General features: G+C 35.9%; 1 protein-coding gene across 3 annotated transcripts in view; it reads left to right on the top strand.

Annotated features, from left to right (window-relative positions):
• apold1b (apolipoprotein L domain containing 1b) overlaps positions 1–18,601 on the top strand; it is a 60,576-nt gene extending 41,975 nt beyond the window's left edge. For 2 of the 3 annotated variants that reach the window (XM_067447614.1, XM_067447615.1), the window contains 8 exons: positions 353–403; positions 528–563; positions 3,732–3,791; positions 5,156–5,209; positions 5,286–5,325; positions 5,401–5,452; positions 13,309–13,723; positions 17,113–18,601. In XM_067447614.1, coding sequence (XP_067303715.1) covers positions 353–403; positions 528–563; positions 3,732–3,791; positions 5,156–5,209; positions 5,286–5,325; positions 5,401–5,452; positions 13,309–13,723; positions 17,113–17,598 — 1,194 coding nt within the window. In that variant the 3' untranslated portion in view covers positions 17,599–18,601. The remainder of the gene's footprint in view (positions 1–352; positions 404–527; positions 564–3,731; positions 3,792–5,155; positions 5,210–5,285; positions 5,326–5,400; positions 5,453–13,308; positions 13,724–17,112) is intronic. The other variant, XM_067447616.1, reaches the window with a different exon arrangement.
• The last annotated feature ends 7,696 nt before the right edge of the window (positions 18,602–26,297 follow it).

The raw sequence follows: 26,297 nt of genomic DNA, 5'->3' as shown, positions 1-26,297 counted from the left end.
CACACACACACACACACACACACACACACACACACACACACACACACACACACACACACACACACACACACAAACATTCTGCATTTTTACTTTCTCAAACTCATCATGTATGATTTATAAGTCTTTTGAAAAGTGGGGACCGCTGGCTGGTTCCAACAATGTAGGTAATGTCAGGTTTTACTATCCTGATGGGGACATTTGGTCCCCACAATGTAATATAAAGAAGGGCACACATACACACACACACACAGCTCCTTAAGGTCTCAGCACAATCCGCCGGCGCTCTTTCGGCCGCTCAGCAGTAAATGTTTGTCTGTTTCAGCATCTCTCTCTCTCTCGGTTGGTTCTGTAGAACAAGAGCGACGAGCCTCCAAGTGTCTCCGCATCCGAGCAGCAAACACAGGTCAACACACATTCACTCTCTCTCTCTCTCTCACACACACACACACATACACACACTCCTACACTCCTCCACTCCTCCGGTGGGACTGCGTTCATGCTCTGACTTCTGTGAGTTTGCGTTTCAGGATCTCGCTGGGATGCATCTGAAGTCTCCCGCTCAGGTACGAGAGTCTGGATTCATCAGAGTTTGTGATGTCTGATTATATGGACGCGAGTCTGTCAGGCTTTTGTTCTCGCCAATGAACTGTGTGTGTGTAAACACACACACGTCTGACCGGCTGATCTGTTGTTTCTGGTTTGAAGTGCGTCAGCGTCTACGCATTATTTTCTCTTTGGCTTGTTTGTGCTAAAGCTAAAACATTAATGAAAATCAATACAAGCTATATAGATGTATAAAAAAAACGAATAACAATTACAGAAGCACAATAAAACTACTAAAAATCAAGTCTATATTAGTATGTTAATTAAACTAAAGTTGCATTGATTTAAATATATAGTATAATATAATAATATAATAATATTACAACATAATAATATGCGAAAAATGCCGGCTCTAGCTCTTTGGTTGCCCTAGGCGAGATAGAGTTTTGTCTGGCCCAATCAATCTTTAAGTAAACTACATTATATTTGTTTTTAATATAAATAATATGGCATCTATCGTTACTCTAGTAAAAAAAAACAAAAAAAAAACAGAGGCCCCACTTTTTATGTTCTTCTGACGCCCATGTAGAGAGCGTTTGTACTTTTCATAACTAACATGCATACGTTATCCATATTTATAACGAACTGGACTTTTGATATTTAAATGACATCCATATAGGTTATTGTAGATTATTGTTAGTGAAGTTATGTTTGCAATACGTAGTAATACGTAGAAAACTACCAAGTGATAGCTTAGTGACAATATGAATAAAATTAATATTAGTTGATAATATTGATAATACTAAGTAAATTTATTTAGCTTGACTGAGATAAGAAGACTATCATCTATACTGGGCTTTCTTTCGATTTTCTTCCTTTCTCTTTCTCCGTCCCTGTGCATCCGCGGGTTTAGATGCCTCATTTTTGATGAACGCACAAGATGAGCACTGACCTAACGCCTGAACCAATAATCAATAATCACCATCAATTCAATCTAATAATCAGGTTGATAAGTAATTAAACGTGTGGCTGAGGGGGCGCCCTATGATCATCATGTTTAATAAACATAGCTTGCCTATAGCAAACGCTGTGTGTGTGTGTGTGTGTGTGTGTGTGTGTGTGTGTGTGTGTGTGTGTGTGTGTGTGTGTGTGTGTGTGTGTGTGTGTGTGTGTGTGTGTGTGTGTGTGTGTGTGTGTGTGTGTGTGTGTGTGTGTGTGTGTGTGTGTGTGTGTGTGTATTATATATATATATGCAGCTGTGGGCAAAGTTTGCGAATGACACAAATATACGTTTTCACAAAGTCAGTGTTTTTAGATCTTTTTGCAGAGTTCAACTTTCTTTCTTTCTCAAGAACTTTGCAGTTCGCCGCGGCATGCTGTCAGTCAACTTCTGGGACACACCCCACTGATGGCAGCCCGTTCTTACATAAGCAATACTTGAGTTTGTCAGAATTTGTGGGTTTTTGTTTGCCTCTTAAAAACTGACCACAAGTTCTCAATGGAATTAAGGTCTGAGTTTCCTGGCCAAGGACCCAAAATGTTGATGTCTTGTTCCCCGAGTCACACTATAGGTGCTCCATCATGCTGGAAAAGCCACTGTTCGTCACCAAACTCTTCTTGGATGGTTGCTCTCGGAGGAACTTTGTGCCGTTCATTATTTACAGCTGTGTTCTGAGTGACCTCCACTTAATTGGTTAGTTGGTCATGTAGTTAGTTATTTACTTAGTTAGTTAGTTAGTTAGTTAGTTAGTTAGTTAGTTAGTTAGTTAGTTAGTTAGTTAGTTAGTTAGTTGTCACAGTTAGCTTGTTAGTTGGTTGCTTAGTTGGTTATGTAGATTGTTACTTATTTAGCTAGTAAGTTGGTAACTTAGCTGGTTACTTAATGGGTTATTTGGTTACAGTTAGTTGTTTACTTACTCTCTCGCTAGTTAGTTGTTGCACAGTTAGTTAGTTGGTTAGTTGGTTAGTTAGTTAGTTACTTAATTGTTTAGTTGGTTATGGTTAGATGTTTAGTTAGATAGATAGATAGATAGATAGATAGATAGATAGATAGATAGATAGATAGATAGATAGATAGATAGATAGATAGATAGATAGATAGATAGATGGTTACGGTTAGTTGATTACTTAGTTAGCTAGCTAGTTAGTTGTTACACGGTTAGTTAGTTAGTTAGTTACTTACTTACTTAATTGGCTAGTTGGATACATAGTGTGTTGTTTATTTAGTTAGATAGTAAGTCAGTTGTCACAGGTGGCTTGTTAGTTGGTTATGTAGTTGGTCACTTATTTAGCTAGTTAGCTGGTTACTTAGTTACATAGTTAGTTGTTTACTTAGTTAGTTAGTTAACTGGTTACTTAGTTAGATAGTTAGTTGTTACATAGTTAGTTAGTTAGTTAGCTGGTTACTTAGTTGGTTACACAATTAGTTGGTTACAATTATGGTCCAATCACTGTGCCTTTTGCAGGATATCAGTCTGTCCCTAATGTCTTTCCAGGAGCGGAGTGGCCTCTTTAATGACACTAGGACCCCATCGGATCACTCTTCATAACATTCTGGAGTATATGCAAATTGCCATAATAAATGAGGCAGCAGACTTTGTGAAAAATAATATTTGTATCATTCTCATGGGGGAAAAAACTGTGTATATGTGTGTGACTTTTCCCATTCATTTTCAATTTGAGGTCATATTGACCCTGACCACCACATGATGATTATACAGGGTTTATTATAAAAATCCTGAATCTCAAATATGACCATCCGGCTCTTGAGGAAGGGTTATTAGTTAATCTGTAAATCATCACTATTGCATGATACACATTTAAATATCGTCTTACTCAGGCATATTTTGGCAGATATTCATATATATAAAGACTTCATTGATTTACATTACAAGCATCAGAATTTCAAATAAAAATCAGCATATGCAGCGAACATAGTTTGCTCCAATTGAATCTTTAAATAAAAATGAGCCATTTTTCCTCCATATTTTCACTCTATGAGCCATAAAAGCCCTAATGTATCAAATATGATACTCAAAAAGCATATTTACTGAACCTTCAAACTAAATCTACAAAATATGTTTCCATTATACTGCAAAACCAGCTCATAATAAACATGTGTAAGATATTAACCCTGCGAAGCCTGATATATGAAATACTCATATAGTGTTTCTGAATCACTTCTGCAGGAATGTGATGGAGGTGAGGCCACTTCATCCTCGACAGATGGAGAGTGTTTGGTCACACAGGTGTGTGTTCGTCTCTTCATGTGCACATGTATGACATCTTAAATATGGTCCCATTTGACTCAAAATCAGATGTGATGATTTCTTTTGAGATTGTGTGAGAGCTGCTTTATATACATCTAATCGTCAAATTGATCTCTTTCCACAACACACAAAATTTCAAAGCAGCTCTATATGTTTATATCATTTATGGCATTTTTATGGCATTTTGCATACGTGAGTTTTTGTTGTAGATGTCTTAAAAAAAAAAAAAAAAAATATTGTGTATTGTGCTAATTAATTGAGATTTCTTACAGCTCTTACAGGTTGTTGGCCTTGTCTGTTTCGTTGCTTCTATTACTCTCCCCTTTTTTGTAAATCGCTTTGGATAAAAGCGTCTGCTTAATGATTAAATGTAAATGTAAATAATATCTTAATATTTCCATGCCTTAGTCACATTCAACAGCTGGGCCATGATATAGTTTATGAGATGATAAATTAAAAAGTTTGAAGGTAGGTATGTGCAATATATATAAAAGGTACGAAAATATAAAAATTAAAACTTTGAAAATAATATTTATATTAGTTTTTTTAAATGCTGCAAAATAATTTATAACAGCAAATGTTTACTTCAACATTTAATCACTTATTAATAAATGTAATGTTTGACACAATACAGATACATTTTAGTTAGTTGGTTATTTAGTCACTTGGTTGGTTGATTACTTGGTTAGTTAGTTGTTACTTAGTTAGCAGGTTAATTAATTGGTTACATATCTGTTTACTTAGTAATTTAGTTAGTCAATTGTTATGTAGTTAGCTAGTTATTTGTTAGTTAGCAAGATAGTTGGTTACTCGGTTAGTTAGCTAGTTAGTTAGTTACTTAGTTAGCTGGTTAATTAATTTGTTAGTTGATTACAGTTAGTTGTGTACTTAGGTACTTAGTTATCTAGTTAGTCAATTGTTACTTAGTTAGCTAGTTACTTGTTACACAGTTAGTTTGTTAGTTAGCTGGTTACATAATTAGTTTGTTACTTAGTTAGCTAGTTAGTTAACTTGTTAGTTGTTTATTTAGCTAGTTAGTTGGTTACATAGTTAGCCAGTTAGTTGGTTACATAGTTAGTTGGTTGGTTATTTAGTTAAAGATAAGTCAGACAAAAGTGTGTCACACTAAATTTTTACATTTTGGAAATATGACTGACATACTGAACTATTGGCTGTACCTTCAATAACCTGTTATTGCTTTCACTTACATGCAGAACTCATGAGTAAAAATTGTAAAGTCCCATGTTTAATTGTAAAAGGTTTGCAGCCTTGCGTTGTTGAAAAGCTGATTGATCAGTGTTTTGTAAGCCTGAAAGCATCGTCACTCACTGTTTGATTTCCAGAGCAGCTCTGCTGAAGTTCACACTGCTGCCGGGAATCCTCTGGACGATGAAGATGTAAGTCAAAACTCAAGTTTAGTCCTTGATTACTAGTGTTTGGTGTTAGAAAACTGAGCTCGTCTTTCACCGACAGGATGAAGATGGTTTGCTGGATTGGTGGAGAACAGTGGAAGGTATGTTCTTTAAAGTTCACATGTGTTTTAAATATGTTTGGTCTTGCAGTGTCACAATTATGCTTTATTCGTCAGGTTGGGGTGAATGGAACGAGTCACAACAGTTTAAAGATGAAGATGGAGAACGGTGAGGGAGATTTATAATTATATTACATTTATATATATTACATTTTATAAGAAAAAATACCTTTCTTTAAGTGTTACAATTTGTTGTATTATATTTAAACCAGGTTTATAATTGTTTTATTAAATAAAAATGTGTTAAATACAAATAAAATTAACTGAAATAAAAGTTTTTTACAATATATATTCAAAATATTAACATTTATAATGGCAAAAATGTACTCTGAAAGATAACTAAGTACTACATAAATGAATTGTTAGTTTGTTAGATAAGTAATTAGTTGTTTAGTTAGTTAGTTAATTTGTGATATGTGTAGTTAGTTAGATGTTTACTTAATTAGTTTAGTCAGTTACCGATTATTAATGAAATGGTATTATAGTGGAAAAGGACCTAAAAACAAAAGTTCTGGAACAAACAAGAGTTGTGTAATATTTTCACCCTTATTTATTCACCCTCATTCTTACAATACATAGGTACAATTCAATGCTTTCATCATGTGTACATATATGTGCATGTGAAGGGGGGGGGGGGGTTGTCACAATATCCGACATAGTCCTGTTCTCCTATCTGAGAGCATAAATAGTTCAGCAATTTAAGGAAACAGTCTTAGCTGTCGATGAGTAGAGCTACAGAAGATATGGTAGACTGTTGTCCTTCACTTGGATGTGTGGTTAATCGAAATGTTTCATGGTAGCAGAGGATGGTTTCACCAACACAAACAGTATGTTTGTGAACATGTAGTTGCCCACAGTCAAAGAGCAAAAAAAGTGCCTCACAAACAAATCCTCTACAAAGAGAAAACATCTAATGCAATAACAATAAATTAAACTCAATTAATTCATTTTAACTTTAAAGCAACACAATACAAATCAACCTTAAACTTACGTTTGAGCAGGAAACCAACAGTTTCTCAAACAGGATTTGGAAAGAAAGGTTACAAACAACCGCCGAGGAAGCATCAAACAGACCCTAACATTTACTCTACAGTTTCCTGTTATATACCCACATGCACACCAGCCAGAGTATGTTCCTATCTCCCCCTAGAGGCCCGGAAGAACATAACCATCGGTACTAGAAATCTTGTGACAGGCATTGACTGTTACAGTTGTTAGATGTTTATTTAGTTAGATGTTTACTTAATTAGTTAAGTCAGTTGTAAGATGTTTACTTAATTAGTTAAGTCAGTTAGTTGTTAGATGTTTACTTAATTAGTTAAGTCAGTTGTAAGATGTTTACTTAATTAGTTAAGTCAGTTAGTTGTTAGATGTTTACTTAATTAGTTAAGTCAGTTAGTTGTTAGATGTTTACTTAATTAGTTAAGTCAGTTGTAAGATGTTTACTTAATTAGTTAAGTCAGTTAGTTGTTAGATGTTTACTTAATTAGTTAAGTCAGTTGTAAGATGTTTACTTAATTAGTTAAGTCAGTTAGTTGTTAGATGTTTACTTAATTAGTTAAGTCAGTTAGTTGTTAGATGTTTACTTAATTAGTTAAGTCAGTTGTAAGATGTTTACTTAATTAGTTAAGTCAGTTAGTTGTTAGATGTTTACTTAATTAGTTAAGTCAGTTAGTTGTTAGATGTTTACTTAATTAGTTAAGTCAGTTGTAAGATGTTTACTTAATTAGTTAAGTCAGTTAGTTGTTAGATGTTTACTTAATTAGTTAAGTCAGTTGTAAGATGTTTACTTAATTAGTTAAGTCAGTTAGTTGTTAGATGTTTACTTAATTAGTTAAGTCAGTTAGTTGTTAGATGTTTACTTAATTAGTTAAGTCAGTTAGTTGTTAGATGTTTACTTAATTAGTTAAGTCAGTTGTAAGATGTTTACTTAATTAGTTAAGTCAGTTAGTTGTTAGATGTTTACTTAATTAGTTAAGTCAGTTGTAAGATGTTTACTTAATTAGTTAAGTCAGTTAGTTGTTAGATGTTTACTTAATTAGTTAAGTCAGTTAGTTGTTAGATGTTTACTTAATTAGTTAAGTCAGTTGTAAGATGTTTACTTAATTAGTTAAGTCAGTTGTAAGATGTTTACTTAATTAGTTAAGTCAGTTAGTTGTTAGATGTTTACTTAATTAGTTAAGTCAGTTGTAAGATGTTTACTTAATTAGTTAAGTCAGTTAGTTGTTAGATGTTTACTTAATAAGTTTAGTCAGTTAGTTGTTAGATGTTTACTTAATTAGTTAAGTCAGTTGTAAGATGTTTACTTAATTAGTTAAGTCAGTTAGTTGTTAGATGTTTACTTAATTAGTTAAGTCAGTTGTAAGATGTTTACTTAATTAGTTAAGTCAGTTAGTTGTTAGATGTTTACTTAATTAGTTAAGTCAGTTGTAAGATGTTTACTTAATTAGTTAAGTCAGTTAGTTGTTAGATGTTTACTTAATTAGTTAAGTCAGTTGTAAGATGTTTACTTAATTAGTTAAGTCAGTTAGTTGTTAGATGTTTACTTAATTAGTTAAGTCAGTTAGTTGTTAGATGTTTACTTAATTAGTTAAGTCAGTTAGTTGTTAGATGTTTACTTAATTAGTTAAGTCAGTTGTAAGATGTTTACTTAATTAGTTAAGTCAGTTAGTTGTTAGATGTTTACTTAATTAGTTAAGTCAGTTAGTTGTTAGATGTTTACTTAATTAGTTAAGTCAGTTGTAAGATGTTTACTTAATTAGTTAAGTCAGTTAGTTGTTAGATGTTTACTTAATTAGTTAAGTCAGTTGTAAGATGTTTACTTAATTAGTTAAGTCAGTTAGTTGTTAGATGTTTACTTAATTAGTTAAGTCAGTTAGTTGTTAGATGTTTACTTAATTAGTTAAGTCAGTTAGTTGTTAGATGTTTACTTAATTAGTTAAGTCAGTTGTAAGATGTTTACTTAATTAGTTAAGTCAGTTAGTTGTTAGATGTTTACTTAATTAGTTAAGTCAGTTGTAAGATGTTTACTTAATTAGTTAAGTCAGTTAGTTGTTAGATGTTTACTTAATTAGTTAAGTCAGTTAGTTGTTAGATGTTTACTTAATTAGTTAAGTCAGTTGTAAGATGTTTACTTAATTAGTTAAGTCAGTTGTAAGATGTTTACTTAATTAGTTAAGTCAGTTAGTTGTTAGATGTTTACTTAATTAGTTAAGTCAGTTGTAAGATGTTTACTTAATTAGTTAAGTCAGTTAGTTGTTAGATGTTTACTTAATAAGTTTAGTCAGTTAGTTGTTAGATGTTTACTTAATTAGTTAAGTCAGTTGTAAGATGTTTACTTAATTAGTTAAGTCAGTTAGTTGTTAGATGTTTACTTAATTAGTTAAGTCAGTTGTAAGATGTTTACTTAATTAGTTAAGTCAGTTAGTTGTTAGATGTTTACTTAATTAGTTAAGTCAGTTGTAAGATGTTTACTTAATTAGTTAAGTCAGTTAGTTGTTAGATGTTTACTTAATTAGTTAAGTCAGTTGTAAGATGTTTACTTAATTAGTTAAGTCAGTTAGTTGTTAGATGTTTACTTAATTAGTTAAGTCAGTTAGTTGTTAGATGTTTACTTAATTAGTTAAGTCAGTTAGTTGTTAGATGTTTACTTAATTAGTTAAGTCAGTTAGTTGTTAGATGTTTACTTAATTAGTTTAGTCAGTTAGTTGTTAGATGTTTACTTAATTAGTTAAGTCAGTTGTAAGATGTTTACTTAATTAGTTAAGTCAGTTAGTTGTTAGATGTTTACTTAATAAGTTTAGTCAGTTAGTTGTTAGATGTTTACTTAATTAGTTAAGTCAGTTGTAAGATGTTTACTTAATTAGTTAAGTCAGTTAGTTGTTAGATGTTTACTTAATTAGTTAAGTCAGTTGTAAGATGTTTACTTAATTAGTTAAGTCAGTTAGTTGTTAGATGTTTACTTAATTAGTTAAGTCAGTTGTAAGATGTTTACTTAATTAGTTAAGTCAGTTAGTTGTTAGATGTTTACTTAATTAGTTAAGTCAGTTAGTTGTTAGATGTTTACTTAATTAGTTAAGTCAGTTGTAAGATGTTTACTTAATTAGTTAAGTCAGTTGTAAGATGTTTACTTAATTAGTTAAGTCAGTTAGTTGTTAGATGTTTACTTAATTAGTTAAGTCAGTTGTAAGATGTTTACTTAATTAGTTAAGTCAGTTAGTTGTTAGATGTTTACTTAATAAGTTTAGTCAGTTAGTTGTTAGATGTTTACTTAATTAGTTAAGTCAGTTGTAAGATGTTTACTTAATTAGTTAAGTCAGTTAGTTGTTAGATGTTTACTTAATAAGTTTAGTCAGTTAGTTGTTATAGGTTTATTTAGTTAGTTCGATGTTTAGTCACTTAGTTGTTAGTTAATTAGTTAGAGGTTTGGTCAGTTAGTTGGTTACTTAGTTATTTAGATCATTAGTTAGTTGGTTAGTTTGATGATTAAGATTGGACACATTACTATTTCTATGTTTCTGAAAGTCTCATGCTCATTAAGCCTGCATTTATTTGATCTAAAATACTGAAAAAAACATTAATATTGTGAAATTTAAAATAATGGTTGTTTATTTTAATATACTTTAAAATATAATTTATTTTGGTGATGTAAAACAGAATTATTTGCAAAACAAAAGCTTTATTGATGTGACACTAGATATTTTACAGTTAACACTTCGTAATCTGTCCAAATCTTGTCCAAACAGTCTTGCGTCTGACATTTTATGTTGCAGCAGGATTCATATTTAAACTCTTTTGCAGTTTAATATTTACAGAAACTAACATCATAAACTTACCTTGTAATCAGCATCTGAATCCGTTGCTTTTAGAAATAGCTTCTTTCTGAGGTAAATTATCCCAGGATTATTCCTCACCGTGTCTCAAAACGATGAAACGTACATGCTCAACTCTTGATGTGTTTGAGTTGATGTGGGCATTGACTCTGGTCTCATGGACCCCACCAGGATTTGAATTTCAAAAGTATGCGAGCTCCGTGGGCGTGGCCGCATTAACACTAATGAAGAGGCTTGCGAGCAACCGACAGCTTTCTTTTCAAAGGGATTACATAAACAGAGAATATTTGTTTTCGATCTGATTGACAATATTTAAAACCTGACATTTCAATGTTTCTTAAGACATGTTTCTCATGTTTGTGTGACAAGAATTCACTGAGTTACAGTTCATTTTCTGACGCCTTTCTGAATGAACGTCATTGAGAGAGAGGCTGCAGATTGCGCATCATGTTAGTTTTTTCTCATTAAGCAATAAGCACAACATTTAGTTTTTATTGTGAATGTACACAAATAAAAGTAGTAACTTAACAGATGAAAATGATGTATAAAACTTGCCTGAATGACCAAAATCAAACGAGTATTGAGTCTCTTTCACACTGACAAGAAAAAAAGCAAGTTTGACCTCGAGGGGTTCATATATAAAACTAAAACTATTTTCAAATGTAAAAATGTACAGTCTTGTTCAAAATAATAGCAGTACAATGTGACTAACCAGAATAATCAAGGTTTTTAGTATATTTTTTATTGCTACGTGGCAAACAAGTTACCAGTAGGTTCAGTAGATTGTCAGAAAACAAATGAGACCCAGCATTCATGATATGCACGCTCTTAAGGCTGTGCAATTGGGCAATTAGTTGAAAGGGGTGTGTTCAAAAAAATAGCAGTGTCTACCTTTGACTGTACAAACTCAAAACTATTTTGTACAAACATTTTTTTTTTTTCTGGGATTTAGCAATCCTGTGAATCACTAAACTAATATTTAGTTGTATGACCACAGTTTTTTAAAACTGCTTGACATCTGTGTGGCATGGAGTCAACCAACTTGTGGCACCTCTCAGCTGTTATTCCACTCCATGATTCTTTAACAACATTCCACAATTCATTCACATTTCTTGGTTTTGCTTCAGAAACAGCATTTTTGATATCACCCCACAAGTTCTCAATTGGATTAAGGTCTGGAGATTGGGCTGGCCACTCCATAACATTAATTTTGTTGGTTTGGAACCAAGACTTTGCCCGTTTACTAGTGTGTTTTGGGTCATTGTCTTGTTGAAACAACCGTTTCAAGGGCATGTCCTCTTCAGCATAGGGCAACATGACCTCTTCAAGTATTTTAACATATGCAAACTGATCCATGATCCCTGGTATGCGATAAATAGGCCCAACACCATAGTAGGAGAAACATGCCCATATCATGATGCTTGCACCTCCATGCTTCACTGTCTTCACTGTGTACTGTGGCTTGAATTCAGAGTTTGGGGGTCGTCTCACAAACTGCCTGTGGCCCTTGGACCCAAAAAGAACAATTTTACTCTCATCAGTCCACAAAATGTTCCTCCATTTCTCTTTAGGCCAGTTGATGTGTTCTTTGGCAAATTGTAACCTCTTCTGCACATGCCTTTTTTTTAACAGAGGGACTTTGCGGGGGATTCTTGAAAATAGATTAGCTTCACACAGACGTCTTCTAACTGTCACAGTACTTACAGGTAACTCCAGACTGTCTTTGATCATCCTGGAGGTGATCATTGGCTGAGCCTTTGCCATTCTGGTTATTCTTCTATCCATTTTGATGGTTGTCTTCCGTTTTCTTCCACGTCTCTCTGGTTTTGCTCTCTATTTTAAGGCATTGGAGATCATTTTAGCTGAACAGCCTATCATTTTTTGCACCTCTTTATAGGTTTTCCCCTCTCTAATCAACTTTTTAATCAAAGTACGCTGTTCTTCTGAACAATGTCTTGAACGACTAATTTTCCTCAGCTTTCAAATGCATGTTCAACAAGTGTTGGCTTCATCCTTAAATACGGGCCACCTGATTCACACCTGTTTCTTCACAAAATTGATGACCTCAGTGATTGAATGCCACACTGCTATTTTTTTTAACACACCCCTTTCAACTAATTCAACTAATTGCCCAATTGCACAGCCTTAAGAGCGTGCATATCATGAATGCTGGGTCTTGTTTGTTTTCTGAGAATCTACTGAACCTACTGGTAACTTGTTTGCCACGTAGCAATAAAAAAATATACGAAAAACCTTGATTATTCTGGTTAGTCACATTGTACTGCTATTATTTTGAACAATACTGTATGTACAATAAACATTAACTAAAAAAAAAAAAAAAAACTTAGATGCCAATTTACTAAAGCTAAAACTGAAATCAAAATCAATAAAAAATAAAACTGCGAGTTAGTTACTTAAAGAGTTAGTTCACCCAAAAATGTAAATTGTGCGATTAATTCCTCCTGTGGTTGGCCAGCCGTCAGACCTCCGCTCATCTTCACACACAGATGAAGATATTAGTGTTGAAATCCGATGGCTCAGAAAGGCCTTCATTGACACCAATGTCATTTCCTCTCTCAAGACCCATAAAGGCACTAAAGACGTCGTTACAAAGCCCATCTCACTACAGCGGCTCTACAATCATTTTATGAAGAATATTTTTTGACTTATAAAGTGATGGCCGATTTCAAAACAAAGCTTTGAACAGTTATGAAGCTACAGATCACCAAAGTCATGTGATTTCAGCAGTTTGGCGGTTTGACACCGATTCACTGATTCATAAAGGTTCGAAGCTTTGTTTTGAAACCTGACCATCACTATAAAGTCAATTAGTTGTTTTTTTGCGCAGAAAAACTATTCTGGCCTCTTCATAAATGATTGTAGAGCCGCTGTAGTGAGATGGGCTTTGTAACGACGTCTTTAGTGCCTTTATGGGTCTTGAGAGAGGAAATGACATTGGTGTCAATGAAGGCCTTTCTGAGCCATCGGATTTTAACACTAATATCTTCATCTGTGTGTGAAGATGAACGGAGAACTGATGGGTGTCGAATGGCGTGAGGGTAAGTAATTAAAGACAGAATAATTTTTTTGGGGTGAACTAACCCTTTAAGTGAAACATGTCTCTGTCTGCCAGAGCGATCGAAGCTGTTGCCAACCGGGTCTTCATGGCTGCCAAGTTGTTCGTTCACCTGCTGAACCAGCGGGAGGCGTCGCTGGAGCAGCGGATACACGAGCTCCTGGCTTTAGCGGATTCGGCGGACAGCTTCCACAAGAAGACGGTGACCGCTAGCGTGGGCGGCGGGGTGGCCAGCGTAGCCGGATCCATCACCACCATCACCGGCCTGGTTCTGGCGCCCTTCACTTTCGGGACTTCCCTCATCGTGACGGCGGTGGGCATCGGCGTGGCGACCGCTGGGGGCGTGACCTCAGCCTCGGCAAACATCACAGACACGGTTCACTCCAACACGGACCGGAAGAAGGTGGAGAAGATGATCCAAGACTATCAGCACGAAATTCAGGATATTAAAGAATGCCTGGACTTTCTGCAGGTCAGACGCGTTGTTTTAGTGCTGTCAAAATTAAGATGTTAATGCATGTGATTAATTGTTTTTCAGTTTAAAACATAAACGTAAAACATCTGTGAATCTCCTGTCTGTGACATACTGTAATTTCGAATGGCTATAATGGCTAATTTTGAGAGAGAAAATTATATTTCATAGAGAAATCAGTAGAAGTATCAGTGACCAATCTTCTTGTAGTATACAATCAGCTAAATCATTTTTTTAAATTAAGTTAAGAAATTAGGTTTAAAGCTACACTGTGTAACATTTTTAGTTTATTCTCGTAAGTTTATAATATGCCGTTGAGAAAACATACGGGTGAGGGTTCGGATGCCGGCCGCCATGTTGCTCCTCCATCTTGAAAGTACAGTAGCCAAAGAGGGACATACCCGTAAATTCAAGCTTCGCCTTTCGCGTTTAACACTCGATGCCACTCATGGACGAGGTTGAACTGCAAGCCATGTTAATCTTGGACTAAATCAGCCACCGTAGGATTTAAAACGAAATCAGAATTGAGAGGAACAGAAACTAATATTCACTGGACGGTCAAATACCTTTACACCGCTAGATGGGGAAAATATCACACAGTGGAGCTTTAAGTAAAGTTGAATTGCTCTTAAAGGGTTAGTTCACCCAGAAGTGTAAATTGTGTGATTAATTCCTCCTGTGGTTGGCCAGCCGTCAGACCTCCGCTCATCTTCACACACAGATGAAGATATTAGTGTTGAAATCCGATGGCTCAGAAAGGCCTTCATTGACACCAATGTCATTTCCTCTCTCAAGACCCATAAAGGCACTAAAGACGTCGTTACAAAGCCCATCTCACTACAGCAGCTCTACAATCATTGATGAAGAGGCCAGAATAGAGTTAGTGCGCAAAAAAAAAAAAAAAGACTTATATAGTGATGGGCCAAATTCAAAACACAGCTTCTAACCGTTATGAATCAGCGAATCGATTCAAGATTCGGATTGCCAAAGTCAGTGATTTCAGCAGTTTGACACGCGATCCGAATTATGAACGACAAAAATTGTGTTCAGAGGATGAACGGAGGCCTTACTGGTGTCAAACGACATGAGGGTAAGTAATTAATGACAATTTTCATTTTTGAGTGAACTTACCCTTTAACTTTAAATATTCAAGTAAGCTAATTCAGACATTTTACTCACAATTATCAACTTAAATATTTTTAGTAGTGGAAACTTGGCTAGCTTTAACTGGCTAATTAAAAAAAAAGCTAACTGGTAGCACAATGCTTTAATAGTACTAGCGTAGCACTTGTTGAATGAGTAAAGCAATATTAAACATTTAACATAAATCTGTTCATAAAAAAGCTAATGCACTCTCATCACCAAAACACAATATAATAGAAACTCTTCTAAAGCAAAACATCAAACACTACTAAATCTACCACTGAACATTAATTTTGCAACCAATATAACATTTGATTTGGCATTTACTTTTTAAGTGTCATGGCAAAGTAGGCTGGGAAATATAAATCCCATGACAGTTTCAGAAAAATTTTGGTTTGTCTAAATGAAAAGAAACGCGTTCATAAAACTCATAATAATGAAATTATTCTGATGACTAAAGATTTAACTTAAAACAATAAGTTCTAATACTCATAAAAGCATTTTGAGAATTCGGGTACAGTGCACGGTAATCTGGAGATTAAATGGGAAGTTATTACAATATATATTTTGGTATAAATTATGTATTAAAGTATTGAGTTAGTTTTTAATTTTAGTCAGATTGTCATTTTGTTGCTTGTTTTTAAACTGAACATACATAAGAAATTTTGCCTTTGCAACAAGATAAAAATAAATAATTTTAAATAAACAAACTGAAAGAAAATATTTAAAATACTTTAAAAGTATTTTTTATGGTTTAAGGTTTTGTTAATACTAACCATAATTCTATACTTTATTTTTTACTTAACATTATGTTCTGTTTTAGATATTTTACTGCTTGTTTTATAATGTTTTGACTTTATAACACTCTGGTCACATATATAAATGAAAAGGTTTAAAGAGTAGATACCCCAAACAGCAACAATATAAACAAAACATCACATTCAAAGAAAAATTCACAATACACATCTGGTTATTATTTTCTGGAACATTTCATCAAAAACCACAACATGTTATGAACCGCAAATAATCAGAGTATCTTTACCACATTCCAACAGTTCAACACAGTGGCCCAACGTTCAGTGATCAGTGCAGACAAAGATCATATCATAGTCCAGATGAAGTATCCTTTTCAATGAATGAGGCCGAAAGAAAACCCTCTGAAGAAATATGCAAAACAAAATCTAAATATCCACTTGAACACAGAAAACAAACATAGAATTACAAAATGTGCCAGTACCTCCATTAAACACTCTTCCTTGTCTCTCTTTAAACGACAGCATTTCCTTTAGAAACCTCTCTAGAGCCCCCTTGAGGACAGGAGAAGCATTACAGCTTATGACATGAAACATTTTCAGACCTGTTTCAACTTATTTTTAATCTATACAGTTTTATTATAATTATTATTAATTTATTGTTACTTTAGTACTTTAGTATGAGAAACATTTTCTTGGAACTAGATGCAATAACAAGTTTAAATTGCTTTAAAAAAATAGATGGATGGATGGATGGATAGATAGATAGATTTCAGTGTGTGTTATCTCAGTGTGTGTTATTTCAGTGTGTGTGTTATTTCAGTGTGTGTGTTATCTCAGTGTGTGTTATTTCAGTGTGTGTGTTATCTCTGTGTGTGTTAATTCAGTGTGTGTGTTATCTCAGTGTGTGTTATTTCAGTGTGTGTGTAATTTCAGTGTGTGTGTGTTATCTCTCTGTGTGTGTTATCTTAATGTGTGTTATCTCAGTGTGTATCTCAGTGTTTGTGTTATCTCAGTGTGTATCTCAGTGTGTGTGTTATTTGAGTGTGTGTTATCTCAGTGTGTATCTCAGTGTTTGTGTTATCTCAGTGTGTATCTCAGTGTGTGTGTTATTTGAGTGTGTGTTATCTCAGTGTGTATCTCAGTGTGTGTGTTATCTTAAAGTGTGTGTTATCTCAGTGTGTATCTCAGTGTGTGTGTTATCTTAAAGTGTGTGTTATCTCAGTGTGTATCTCAGTGTGTGTGTTATTCGAGTGTGTGTTGTGCATAGTGTTTGGCTGCACTGAGCCTGTTTTGAGCCATGTGTTAAGAGTTGTGTTGCCTGGAATGAGTTTTGCAGGTGATGTGAAGTGTTTAGCTCGGGTGAATGTTGGTAGTGCAGACTGTAGTTAATGTGCCTCCAGTCGTGCTCACTGTCATTTAGCAATTGAAACAAAAACCCTGTAATAAATATCTCCTCGCCATGTCTCTCTTCCGTGGTTTCTGTCTCTCCAGGCCGGGATGGCGACTCTGGAGGAGTGGAACTTCGAGCAGTACGTGGACAGCATCTCCAGAAAAGCTCTGAACCAGAATGTCAAGCATGTTCTGAAGGAGGGCGGCCGGGCCGGGAAAGCGTTGCTCGTAAACACGGAGAACCTCATCAACACGGTCCAGGTGCTCAGCGTGGCGGGAGGAGCGGCCAAAGCGGCGCAGGTCATCAGCATCACCAGCGGAGTCATGTCCGGCCTCTTCCTCGCGCTCGACGTCTTCTTCCTGGCCAAGGGATCGCTGGAGCTGCGCAAGGGCGCTAAGACCGAGTTCGCGGCCAAGATTAGGGAGGTTTGCAAGGAGCTCCGAGATGGACTGCAGGAGCTGAAGAGAATCCAACAGCAGCTGCAGAAAACCCTGGACGGCGTTGAGATGGAAGAGGAGGAAGAGGAAGATGAGGAGGAAGAGGAAGAGGAAGAACGAGGATCAGAACAGTCAAAGCTAGAGGAATAAGCATAGACGATAATGCTGAGCAAGATTACATATTAATCATTTGGATACGATTTGTTTGCAAGTTGCTTTGGATAAACGTGCATAAAGTAATTATATACGTATAGAATTCACTCGCGGTCAAAAGTTTGGAATATTTTTATTTATACTACGGGGCCCGTTGAATGCTTGAATCTGATTGGCTGATTAATGTTCTGAGCCGTGCAATTATTTTCTGGGAAACGCACAGCGAGCGTAGTTCAGGCAGCTCTCGTGACCGCATTACACTTCCATATCACTTCGCATAGTTAGGTGGAATAACGGAAATTACAGGATACAGTAATAACGGAAAACAACATAAAGCAACTTAAAGGCTACAAATAACAGTTTTTCACTAGCGAGGTTATAACAGCGCTGTTTAGAGACGCACAGAGGTAGCCTAATTCTCTCTCTCTCTCTCTCTCTCTCTCTCTCTCTCTCTCTCTCTCTCTCTCTCTCTCTCTCTCCAATTCAATTCAGCTTTATTGGCATGACTGTCGGATAGTACAATGTTGCCAAAGCATTAAACATGTAACAAGTTATACAGGTATAGATAGATAAATACAAAATATAATAAAAAAGGGAAGAAAGGAAAAAGAAAACATAACCTATACATTGCTATATTGTACATATATATTGACATAAATCAACAGGTTGTAAAATACAGGGTAAAGGGTTACAGAGAGCAGTGAAGAGAATGAGGAGGGTTCAGCCTTTGCCCCTCATTATATGGCAGTGGAGACATTTCTCTTCTTCTCCTGAGATATAACAGAGTTGGTCGCTGTCACTGGTTTGCAGGAATTCGGGGAACATTTGAGTGATTTGGGTGAAATATATTTCTCTGATGTTGTTATATTTGCACTGGGTGAGGAAGTGCAGCTCGACCTCTACGACTCCACCAGGGCAGTGTGAGCACAGTCTGAGCTCTCTCTCTCTCTCTCTCTCTCTCTCTCTCTCTCTCTCTCTCTCTCTCTCTCTCTCTCTCTCTCTCTCTCTCTCTCTCTCTAATAACTTCATTAATAATCGCAGTAGATTGTTATCAAGAAGAAATCACTAAATGATTTTTAATCACTTTAAATCACTGATTTTTTGATTTTTAATCACTACTCACAATAGCGTTTGGTGTGGTGTGGTAACCGTAGTATAAGTGGAATAATTGACTCCGGGCCATTGAATTATTAAAAAAAATAATGCACACCCGAGGTGGAGATGCGGTCACGATGTGGATGTGGATTATTTTTCTAATAATTCAAAGGCCTGGAGTCATTTCTTCCTTACTTATGTATAATTTGTTCATTATGTATGCATTATTATTATAATTCCTAAAGATTGACCAGTAATGAGGATAAATTCAGCTTTGATCACAGATATAAATGACACTTTACTATATATTCCCATATAGATGATGATTTACACTCACTGATTTACTGGGTTTATGATCAGATTAATGAGCAGAAAAGAACAGCTTAAGTATTCCAAACTTTTGTCCGCTAGCGTGTATCATATTTCCGCTGTTTGCCAAATGTCATTAGACAGTAGTTTGCTAGGTTAGGCTGAGTCTCGTGGTACGAGATGATGAGTAACTCTTTTATATCCTATGCAATCATCAACATAGTGCCATGTTACATATTGTGATAGTTATAACAGATGTTTATTTTCATTCTCTTATTTATTATTATTCTCTATTATTGCTCAATTTAAATCAGAAACTGCTCAGGTATGATGGGTTCTTACATTTCAAATATGTATACTTATGTCTTATTGTATATGTTCAGTTCGGTGGATGTAAAAATAGCACACAAACAGCAGTCACATGACTCCTTTTCTCAGCACTGGTCAGGGCGGACCAATCACAGTCGTTTATGATTACTTGATTCACTCTACAGATAGTCATTTCCCACCCATTATGTTCTTTCTGTCACCACTAGAGGGCAGGTGCACCAAACCTCAGACCCACAACACCAGTAATAAATGAATTGCTCAGATCGTTCAACAGAATTACAGTTCACCACATTTGTTTGCTGAGGCAGTCATCCAAATGATTTATGACCACCAAAACAAGTCGGACCGGATTTTTTAAAGTCAAATATATTTCCAAGCAGCTTCACTGAAGTAAACATGTAATAATCATGTTAATGATGCCAAATTATTGTAAAGCTGCTCTATAAAAGACATTTGTGTCATCATTGAGCTCTTTTAAATGCCCCTTTCACCATCAGTCTTTCACTGATCTGTCTGTCCCATTAAAATGAATGGCGATTTTAGGTTTTGTTGTAATTGTTGGTTTATGTATATTTTTAGACTGACATTTGTGGCATTTGTCTCACTGTTTTTCCGCATTTTTCAGACATTTCAAGTTAAATATAGCTTTCATTGACAAGTCAGTGTTAGAAAAACATTTGGTTGCGTTCAGACCAGCTTATCTTAAATACACACCTGAATCTCTTTGATTAACTTGAAGATTAAATGTCCCCCCTTTTTTTTGTTACGTTGAAATTAGGTTGTTAAATTTTCTAGAGATTAAATATTGTACATCAGTGTTTCCCATCTCACATCTGATGACGCATCTTTAATATGGGTTGTAACTTGAAAAATAATGCTTTATGTATGGTTCTGTTGATGGATAGCCTACACGTGCTGGCTCCTCAGTGATAGGCTACACTACCACAGCGATAATAAAAAATAAAAAACGTGGGTAAAACGGTCTGTCTTCGTAAACTGTGTTCAATGCATGCGAGTGCTGCCGTATGACCAGTCATTTTCGCCGTCATCACCCGGGTATATTCACTAGATGCGAATGCAGTGTGAGAAGATCTGTCTCTGTGTGCTCGTCCAAACGCGCGTCTTGTGCTTTAACGGACAAGTTCACGCAAAAAGTATATCAACATGCATATCCGTGCATTAGGTCTTAAAGGGGCAGTAGCCTTTACTGCTGTCTGTTTAATGTCAAACAAAAGATAAAGACATCACTCACTGCTCTTGATTGAAGAGCTTTTGTAAGATTAATGAGGATTAATCTTTAATTTAAACAGTTAAATGTGCAGTTATTTTACATTTGATTAATTTATTCAATTTCTCTACCTAAAAACTGTTAGACGTACCTGAAAAACCTGAAAAGCATTGTTCATTTTATCAGTATCTTTGCTCAATAGTATTTATTGCTGCTTGTATTTAAGTTTTTTGTTCCTATTTTCTTTATTTTTATTTGACAGTAGTTCTTTCTGTCCCTGAGCATGGCAAATACCCAACCGTACTGAAACCGTGAACCTAAAGCCGTGATACAAACCGAACCAAAGGGTGCCATGACTGAAAAAAAGGTTGGGAAACACTGATGTATGCCGGTTAGTCATTAAACAGGTGCGGTAATAATGTTACTTGTGATCAATGTGGTTTAACCAACTACACCAGTACTTCCAGCAGTTAACATTACCTGGAATCAGGATGTAACTTTGGTATGAATTTCTGAATAATAGAAACTGCAGACATTCACTATAATACTCAGAAACTGTAATTATTATAAACAATCCTTTATTTGTTCATCATGGTATTGTGTGCTAAAGTGTTTCACGTTCTAAACTTACACAAACGGTTCAGTTTGTTATTTTATTGGTCAAAATATTAATGTTTTCTGCACATATAGTGTGACGAATAAAGAAATAAACAACCAGCCATCCATCAAACCAACTGAACAATTATATAACTATGCAAGCAGCCATCCAACCAATCAACTGACCAATTAAAACTCGATTCCAAATCACTTTATTTGGGGCAATTTGGGACACTGTACAAATTGTGAATAAAAAAGGAATGCAATAATTTACAAATCTCATTAACTTATTTCTTATTCACAATAGAAAATAAATAACATATCAAATGTTGCAAGTGAGACATTTTGAAATGTCATTCCAAATATTACCTCCTTTTGGATTTCATGAGAGCTACACATTCCACAAGGCCAGAAAACCATACTGGATGCCCGTGTAACCCCTCCTGTTCGAACCGCTTGCTCCAAGCGGGACGCGAACCCAGGTTCGCCAGCATGAGCGTCGGACGTTCTAACAAGGAGGCTAAAGCCTACAACCTCTAGCGTCAGTCACTAGAGCATCTCTTGAGGAACTGGCCCACAGCGGGCAGTACACATTGCAACTCTTTTGTAGCGTCATAACGGCATTAACACCAATTTGCATCACAACACACGACAACTCTTTACATAGAACATTAGTAACAATGAACAAAACCATATAAAACACCATATTGTAGAATTAAATAAATCACCCTCTTAGTGGTCAATAACGCTGCAGGCCTATCTGACCAAAATCAAATGTAAAATAAAATCAACATTGTAACCTTGATGACGACAGTTCACAAAAGACCAAATTACTTATAAAATATATGTTAAGAGTCAAATGAAATGGTCAAAACATTACCCTTACTAAATCACAAACATAAAACACTTGAAAACGCAACAATATATATATATATATATATATATATATATATATATATATATATATATATATATATATATATATATATATAAAGCCATATCCAAACATGATCTCTGGGCCAAGGCTTATTTAAAATGGACTTTTCTGTTCATGGCTTGACTTGTTTTCCAAAATGGCTGCTGTCTGTAAACGCGTAATGTACTGTCTTTATAAAGTATCTTCTTATTAAACTTTTTGTACTCTTACAAAGTCCTCAATGCTTGGGTTTGCATGTAGGGACCCTCATTATGCTGCAGTGTTAGTGTGAGGCTATTTTGAGCCTTGTTAGTGGTATTAACTAGCGATTTAATTTGACTTACTCTGTGCCCTATATGCAAGCGTTATAAGCTAATCTGTTTTAGAGATAAAACTCTTTACATTCGGTTTTCATCAAAACGCATCTCAGAGAACGATCTACTCGCTAACCATCTGTTAATTACCCCTAGGGTCATTTTTCACCGGAGTTGCCCTTTAGGGTACATTTTCTTAAGAAGGAAAATTACCTAAGATATGAAGTCTTGTGTTCTGAAAAATGTCTCAAAATTAAGCGAGTTTGTGCTTAAAACAAGAAAGAATATCTGCCAATGGGGTCAGAACAATGAACGTTTTTTTTTCTTTGATTTAAGATTAACAACTCAAAGAGAACTTTTTTTTTGTTTTGTTTTTTAAACCAAGATGAAAATACTAAGACAATTCTTTTTTTTTTCTTCTTTTTTTTTTGCAGTGTTTCTAAATATATTGATAGACTTAAAGAATGAGCAGCATATAAATGTGAATTAGCTATGCATTAGGGTGACCAGACTTCCTGTTTTACCAGGACATTTTGGTTATAGATAGTATTTTGTAATATAACAATTTTCTATCCGTACCGATACTTTAAATGTATTGAAATTAATAAGGAATCTTTGAGTAAACTTCGAGTATCATTTCAGTATCTCATTGCCGGGCCGAGTGCCCTCGTTTTCAGTAATTAAAATATGCTCACCCCTTGTGTATATTATATAAGTGTTGAAGGAATGATATTATTTTGATGAGTGTCGGGTGAGTTGCGAACAGTGAAGACGTCTGTGCCACAGGTGTGGAGATATGGTTTTATTTACACAAGCGCTTCAGGTGAATACGGAGGTAAAGGAAAGGTGAATCGTACAGAGGTGTGTCTCAAGGTTTTGGTGGGGCTAGATAATCTTAGCTTTACAATCTCTATTTAGAGATGTTCCTCAAATAATGAGTCATTTGCTGGACGCAGAAAACCAGCATGGGAATTATGCATGAAGTGAAAGGTGCTTGAGGAAGGGCTGAAGCCAGTCAGTGGAAAACATCTGTAGTTTATCAAATAAGCCATAACTTTAAACTAAGATAGGGAAAGTGAAGTGGCAAAAAGTGAAGAGAAGTGGCACTGAGTAAAGGCCCTCTTGTCATCTCCTGTTCTCCTTTTCAGTGACAAGATTAATGAGCGCCACCTACAGGCCACAATGGTCTCGAGTCTCACGGAGGAGCTCCAAAAGGATAAAAGAAGGAGTGATGACTAGTGATGGGACAAATGAAGCTTTTCACAGCTTTCAATCCAATGATTCACTGTTTCGAAGCACCACACGCTGGTGATTGTGGCTAGGCAGAACAGGGTGCTGCAAAAACACCTTTTACAAGTGTTTATGTTTTATTGAAAATAAATAAATTAATCATCTAATATATCTTCTGCCTTTGACACTGAGTCATCTGATCCTTCTGTCCAGCCTCTCTTCACTGGAATCACAGAAACTCCACTGGTTTGAGTCCTATCTCAAAGCTATACTATATTGCCAAAAGTATTGGGACACCCTTCCAAATCCCTGAGTTCAGGTGTTCAATCCGTGTATAACTCCAGCTCTAGGCCTGCAGACGCTTCTACACACATTAGTGAAAGAATGGGTCGCTCTCAGGAGCTCAGTGAACTCAAGCGTGGGGCCGTGATAGGCTGACACCTGTGCAATAAGTCCATTCCTGACATTTCCTCACTACTAAATATTCCACGCTCAACTGTTAGTGGGATTATAACAAAGTGGAAGCCATTGGGAACAACAGCAACTCAGCCACGAAGTGTTAAATCCCAGAGCGGGGTCAGCGCATGCTGAGGGTCACAGTGCGCAGAAGTCTCCAGCTTTCTGCAGAGTCAACAGCTCCAGACCTCCAGACTTCTGTGACCTACAGATGAGCTCAAGAACAGCGTACATTTACATTTACATTTATGCATTTAGCAGACGCTTTTATCCAAAGTGACTTACAACTCAGGAGTACAGGAAACGATCTTTCAAGAAGAGACAAAGAAACACAAAAAGTGCCCTAAATACCAAGATTTGTATACTACTCAGAGTAGCAAAAACCAGGAAAAGGGAAGAAAAAAGAAAAGTAGTGGAGGAAGAGTTTAGAGGAGAGCTTCATGGAATGGGTTTCCATGGCCGGGTTGTTTTTCAGGGGTTGGCCCTTTAGTTCCAGTGAAAGGAACTCTTAATGCTCCACCAATACATTTTGGACAATTTTATGCTCACAACTTTGTGGGAACAGTTTGGGGACGGCCCCTTCCTGTCCCAACATGACTGAAGATCATGGGAAAGATTTTGTTTCTGGGGAAGATCTAGGACACAGTGGAGGGATTATGTGGCCTTGGGACACCTCTCTTTTCCTTGAGGAAGTGTCTAGGGAGAGGGAAGTCTGGGAGCTCCAGCTCCAGATAAGCGGAAAATGATAGATGGATGGATATTAATTGGGGGCGTTTAGGAAGGATATCTGATAGCATTCAACTCGATTTATAGATTTCACATGTGAGAGGCGTACGCACATTTTCACACGTACACACATTTGAGAAATGATCTCAGGTCAGATGTAGGACAGTTTATCCGGTTAAGCTGAATCCCAACTTTTGAAAAAAAATCCTAAGAAATGCATACTCAGACTAAAACAAATACAGTTTGTGAATCCTTTGCACTAAAAGCATAATTATGGTCTCATTTTTTTAAATAATCATAATAAAAAAAAAAGCTATAATAAGCTTCAAAGTTTTGTAAAGTTATTAGAAATGTATTTGTATGAAATATCTTTATGAAAATAAAATTGAAGTGGGCCTTGGAGAAATCTAGAAATGCACTACAGCTAAAGCCACAAGTCTGACCATGTTATATTTCAGATCTGAAGATGATCAGTCTAAAACTCTGAATTTTATTAAACGTTTTACAAGATCGTTTCATGTGATTTTATTTTGAGATATCTCTAAAATATCAACTGATGTTTATTGCCACATCTCAGCTTTCATTCAATCTATTGCCTCTATTGTTTAGAGGTGCAAACTGCCCCATTCAGTTCACTTATTTTTTTACAACACTGGCAAAGATCGTGTATTCCAGCCTGATTCCAGCGCGCCTGTAGACCGGGTTGTTTTTACAACAAAACCCACCAACTACTAGCCATAATAGCTTCTCGGGGGGTTCTCTGGGGGAAAAAGGTTTTTTGGGGTAAAATGTGTGTTATTTTGGCAAGGTTGCTGCTAAAATTCGCACTCATGGGTCTATATATCACATAATAGTCGCTTCAACCCGCAGACATAGAAAACAACCGGCGATAAATACGCGGACTTGGCAACACAGTGCAGTTGAGCTCTGTTGACATTTGACAATGCGTCGCTCCGCTGCTCTGATTGGTTGTCGGTCTATCCAATTGAGATCTTTCCTGCTTCGGTTAAAACACGCCCCATAATCACAGCCCAATGGAGCATCAGACTCATATTCTGTCTAGAATTGAGTATGACCACGTCAGGCTAGTAGTATCTGCCTGCAGGGGCATCGGACTGGGGGAATAAAGGGTACCGAGTAACCAGGGCCCGAGGCAGGGGGGGCCCTTAGAAGTCAGTTTTCTATACATACACATACATGGTACAGGGGCCCAACAAGATGGTTTGTACCCAGGGCCCAAAATTTGGTGCTACGCCGCTACTAGCCTGACAAGCCAGTCCCACATCAAGATGTTTGTTCTGGAAACTCACCATAGACAATCTCAATCCGAGGGGCGGATAAACGGTTGTCTTTCAAACTCCCTCTGCACGCGATAGGATAGCGCTACAACCAACCAGAGCAATGAAGGGGAAGCAGAGCTCGCTGACAGATTAAACATTCACCGTATCCGGTCGGCTAAACTCCGAACACATCTTCCCTTCTTAAGAATGACTTC

The sequence above is a fragment of the Pseudorasbora parva genome, chromosome 1, assembly GCF_024679245.1.
Source record: "Pseudorasbora parva isolate DD20220531a chromosome 1, ASM2467924v1, whole genome shotgun sequence".
NCBI lineage: Eukaryota > Metazoa > Chordata > Actinopteri > Cypriniformes > Gobionidae > Pseudorasbora > Pseudorasbora parva.
Note: the sequence above shows the minus strand (reverse complement) of the source record. Positions and strands in the feature narration are given on the sequence as shown.